Raw genomic sequence first — 5,742 nt, forward strand, 5'->3', positions numbered from 1 at the left:
GCAAAGCATCTACTTGGAACGTTTAGAAAAACTAAAAGGCCCTTTTCAGGGCCGCCCAAATGTTCGCTAAAGAGCTGTTGGACGTTACTGAGATGTGAGTAAGGAAGTATTTTAAGTGTGAAAGGGTTAATGCAGTTTCATATCATACTTCTAGGGGTTGGGAAGTATGACTTTTTCATAATGGAAATAGGAAATTTTTTTTAGTTTTAAGATCTTTAATTCTTATATGTGTTCCCAAACATGAACCCCCCTCCCACCTCCCTCCCCATAATGGAAATAGGATTTTAGGCGCGTTAAAACAGCAATAAAAATACTTGCCCTTAAGTTTTGTGCTTTTCGATATCCAGCCTTCAAACTGGTCGGCTAGCGGTTTTAATAGCACAAAGCTTCGCATTATCGCCCACACAACACATAGCTATGTAAATGAGGGCTCTTTGCGGACAAGCTTTCATTGGCCGATTATCACTGTGGTGGAAAAAAAATCCGCTGCGTTACAAAACTGGTTTCCTGTTAGCTAAGGCATAGAGCTTCATAAGGGTATCTGGAACAATCCGATTTATGCCCGGCTCTGAAGGGCGCTGGAACAAAGGCACAGACTGGTCTAACCGGTTCTGCACAGGTTTGTGTAGTGCTTGGCAGCCGGCCCACTGCTGGGTGGGATGAAGCCAGCCTCCTTTGTCTCGGGTACAGAAAATGGGCGCAACTGCCTTTTTTGGCAAGTGAAGAATTTTCCTTCACTATCCCAACTCCGTAAAACAGTGGCCAATTTACCCAAAGTTCTGAGCTGTGGCTGATTGAATACAAATCGAAACTATTGTGTTTAGTTACTTTCCATACAGGAAATAATTCTTAAGAGGTCCGATTATACAAATGAATTCAGACAGTATATGTCCTAGTGAATCATCTGTAGAACATGGCTGTGTGCGAAACTGCTAAAATTACATAGTTTTAAATTGACTTTGTTCGAAGTCGCCCCAAATACCAAGGCCCAAAACAAGATGAACACTATAAATGTGTTATTTACGAGGATCTTTAAATAAGGCTAAATTACAAATTAAGTAAAAACAAACTAAATTGTTCAAAGTGAAAAAGATGCTTTTCCTAATACAAGCATAAAGGTTACACTGAGCCTCCAACATCTCTATACATCGTTTAACATTTTTCAGCCTGTGTAGGGCAGTATGAACAACACTCACTCTCTTCACTGACAACCACAATTATATTGACTATATTACAAAATCAAATTTTAATACATGTGCTTAACATATAGAAAATAATTGCTCTCATAGTAACGAAGACAAAATTTTCAATATTCTTGCAAATTGTAAAACGAAAACGTTTGATTTACAAAAAAATCACAGTGGAAAGATGTTTAAATAAGTAAAAAAAAAAACTTCCCACTAACCCAAATTGAGACCTTGGTTTCCCTACATTAACCCCTGTTAAGTCCATGGATATGGAGTTCAGAACCTTTGTACAGAATGATACATAAAAGTACATACTGGAGTAGAATTAGGTGAAGAAAAGAAACAAAACATGGTAAAACATAGTTGAGGCATGGGACAGATCTCCACTCAGAAACTAGGCCTAAACTAAACGTAGTAGCTCTCGAAGAGGGATTCTCTAGTGGTGCAGATGGTAAAGAATATGCCTGCTAATGCAAGATACCTGGGTTTGATCCCTGGATCGGGAAGATGCTCCTAGAGAAGAGAATGGCTGCCCCTTCCAGTATTCTAAGAGCATTTAAAAACTTAAGGAATGTGCCTTGATTTTGTTAGGATGGACAATTCTCTGGAATTGGACACTACCCACGCTAAAGTATCTGTACTCTATGTCCAACAAGATAAATTTCACCGCGTCACACGTTCATTTATCAAATACTTAGAACCAGTAATCTTCCAGAGACTTCTGGAAACGATGTTACACCCTCCTAAAATCACTTGGGTGGCTCTGAAAAGAGCCTTTGGGTTCTATGAAAACTGGTGAAGAAGTATTACTTCTTGGCTGTTGCTTTCCTAGTATTAATTTCCTGCTGGGTCAGCTTAGGCTTCCCAGTTTTGGGGTTTCCTGCCCTGGCCTGCGCTGGACTCTTCCGTTGTTTGCATTTGGTTCTTTTGGTTTTCCCCCCGTTCCTAGCAGCTATCTGAGCCGCCGTGGTCCTCGGCTTCTTAGCTCTTTTGTTGGCTTTACCATTCTTCGGAGACTTTGAATCTCTGGATAAGACCAGCTTCCTACTCTTCGCAGAAGGTTTTTTGACTTTTCCCTTACTAAGTTCAGGAGCAGCCTTCTTGCTGAGCTTGAAAGAGCCGGACGCACCGGTACCCCTAGTCTGTACCAGGATTCCCTTGCTCACCAAGCCTTTGAGACCCAGCTTGATGCGACTATTGTTTCTCTCCACGTCGTAACCTGCAACTGATAGTGCTTTTTTCAGCACAGCCAAGGACATGCCAGCTCTCTCCTGGGAGACCGAAAGTGCCTCAGTAATCAACTTGGACACTGATGCGCTTGCTGTTTTCCGATTCACACCCGTCAAGCCAACTGGCTTCTTTACCCGCTTTCTCACTTGAGGTTTGTCCATAGAAGCCAGAACCTGGTCGGCTGGAGCGGCAGGCGCCGTCTCAGACATAACACCAAAGAAAAACAGAACATATCATTCAGCAACTACGCTAAAGTGTCGCGGGTTGGGGGACGGGAGGAGGCCCTCAGAGCTTTATATAGGGCAGGACGCGCTGTGATTGGTTCATCGCTCAGGCACCGCCCCGCCCCTTGGAGGAGGAGCATTTGTGTTTGTTTCACTTCCAAAAATTGAATACCTCAAAAATCTCTTGCATGGAATTGCCCAGATTCTACTGTCGAATAATCCATAGAGAGACAGATTTCAGATGCCTTTTCAATTTTTAATGAAAAATCACTCTGCATGCCAAAGCTATTCAATAAAGCTCTCAATTGTCACCAAAACTTAAAGTGAAGAACAAAACCTCATCTTTTCCTTGTAAATATAAAAGTAACTTTAAAGGAAAGACTTATCTCATGTTTCCTGAGTGGTCTTCCAAATGGTTGGCTTCCAGTTGGTGGAAAAAATAAATTACTCACACCTTTATTCTAGTTGAAAATTATTTATGTACATGAAGGAAGTAACATATCTTAGAAGTCTCACTGCAGACTTGAAAGATGCTTTTAGAATTGTTGAAAAAACTTCAGGGTTCCACCTTATTTGGGCAAACACAATCTAATAAACCATGATCTACAGGCATATGGATTGTTTGTGACTAAAACAACTTCTCAGTCTCTACAGCTTGATAGCAGACCCTCAAGCATGAAGTAAATAATACAGGTCTCACACATGATATCTGCTTGGCCAAAATCAGGTTCTCTTGTGGTGAGTGTCCTAAACTGGGTTTTGTTTCTGGTTTCATTAGTTGAAACCTCACCCCCTATGCCCACCCCCATCTCCTTGACACTTCACTGTAAAAAAAAAAAAAAAACCTCAACGAAACAGATACAATCCCTCCTCTTAATATAAAATGTGAGGCAGGAACCCTGATATGAAGAGCTCATTGGAAACCACAGACCCAGATCTCTAAAAGGACTGGCCTGGCAGGTGTGTCTATAGAGCTGTGGGGAAAGAATGATTACGATAATGTAATACTTCTTCTTCTGAAATACTTCAGAGGAAATCAGATGATGAGACTTGCAAACTTCTGATTGCAAGAAATAGAAAATTTTTTTCTATTTTTTAAAATAGAAAAATCTCTTTCACTCTCTTTGCTTCACATCCATGTGCTCACATGTGCACCTACAGACAAACATCTGAAACAAAAACTCTGAAAACAATGCTACCTTAAGGGCTCTCTGATATATTTTAATCTAGTTTATTTTATTTAAAAAAAATGCTGGTTGTAAATCATGAGATTGATTTCACAGCCTACTAATACATTCTGACCCTTTGAAAATTTTTTCCCCTTAGGTTACATTTTACTGAGGACTCTCTTTTAACGTGTATTTGGTTTCCCTGAACTTTGGTGATCCCTTAGAGGTTGTGCCATTAAATGTCAGTGATTTAGGGTTGGATTATGGAATGGACAGAATATATCATTGCTGTAAAAATAACAAAGAATGGAATTTAAAAAAATTCTTAGATTCCATAATTTAATATTCATAGAAAAAAGATTCATATTTTGCATTATAAATCTAAAATGCACCATAAAAATAAGCTCACACATATATACAGTATATATGTGAGAATCGTTGTCCCAAGTATTTTTCCTTGAAAAAATAAAAAAAAGGTAGGAATTTATTTTATATATGAGGAACCTGAGTCACAGAAAAGTCACATAACTTGCTAGTCACTAGTCTTAAAGCTAGTGAGCAGGAAAGCTGGGACTTTATTTCAAGAAGTCTATCTTCAAAAGGCTCTGCTTCTCCCATCTCACTCTTAGTCTTCTCAAACAAAATAGACTGGTGGCTTAAACAATAAAAATTTATTTCTTCACAACTTTGGAGGCTACAAAAGGCCAGGGTGCCAGCATGGTCAGGTACCGGTGACACCTCTTTTCCTGTCCTATAGAGGGCTGCCTTCTTGCTGTGTCCTTATATCGTCTTTCTTTAGTTCATGGGCACCAGAAGCATGATGGCTCCCTCTTTCTTTTCTTGTGAGACCTGGAATCCTATTGGATTAGGGACCCATCTTTATGACCTCTTTAACCTAAATTACCTCCTAAAAGCTCTGTCTCCAAATATAGTTACAAAGGGGATTAGGGTCTCAGCAAATGAATTTGGAGAGGGGCAGTGCATAAGTCAATCCATAGCGACACTTTTCTCATGTACTGGTTAGGAGGCTTGTATGAGACAATGTAGGTAAAAGTAGTTTTAGTTACACAGGGCCACACATGGTTCACTATTCCAGCATTGTCCTGGGCAGAGGAGGCACCTGATAAATAGTTGTTTCTTGATCTTAACCTAAGATCCTACCTACTTATTCTTTACATGGTGCTTTCCCATGGAATGATTGCAGTTACGTCCACTATTTTACAGCAGTTTATTTTTTATGGGTTCATGGCAAATAAAAGTATGGGGAAAAATACTACCTCTACTCATAATAAAGGAAATTACAGTTCAATTTTTTTTTAATCTATCTGTTTAACAATGCTTTAAAAGTGTTCTCAGTAAAAATGACAGCTATGAAAACAAGAATTTTTAAATTATACTGGGATTATAAACTGGCATAGTCCTTCTGAAAGGTAATTTGACAATGTATATATTAAGAATATTAAAAAATGATTTTACCTTGGGATTTAGTATTCTACTTCTAGAAGTCTATTCTAAGGAAATAAATATTTAAACAAAGATTTACATACAAAGAAGTGTGACCTATATGACTTATAATGCATAAAAATGGAACTCAATCTAAATAGCCAGTAACAGAGGACTACTTGTATCAGTAATAATATACCCATTAAATAATGTTTCTAGGCATATTACTTAGAAAACTCAATATGTGTACATATATAGCATGATACTTAAATTTGGTTTTTAAATGACATATATTTTTATAGGTGAATCTCATATATGTTCATATTCATATATTCATAGGTCTTATATACATATAGAAAAGAGATACTAAGATTTGTTTTAATTTTCTGTTATGTATTTTTCTTCTTGCAAATTTCTCAAATGACCATTTAATATTTTTATACTCAAAATAAATGCTTTAGCCAGGTTCTCATTGATTTTTCCATGATG

General features: G+C 38.1%; 1 protein-coding gene across 1 annotated transcript; it reads right to left on the bottom strand.

The window, feature by feature from the left end:
• Positions 1 to 1,993: 1,993 nt before the first annotated feature.
• Positions 1,994 to 2,626, bottom strand: H1-6 (H1.6 linker histone, cluster member). Its single transcript, XM_052647600.1, has one exon. It carries the CDS (start codon positions 2,624 to 2,626, stop codon positions 1,994 to 1,996), a length of 633 nt encoding a protein of 210 aa, XP_052503560.1.
• Between the last annotated feature and the right edge of the window lie 3,116 nt (positions 2,627 to 5,742).

The sequence above is a fragment of the Budorcas taxicolor genome, chromosome 11, assembly GCF_023091745.1.
Source record: "Budorcas taxicolor isolate Tak-1 chromosome 11, Takin1.1, whole genome shotgun sequence".
Classification (NCBI taxonomy): Eukaryota; Metazoa; Chordata; class Mammalia; order Artiodactyla; family Bovidae; genus Budorcas; species Budorcas taxicolor.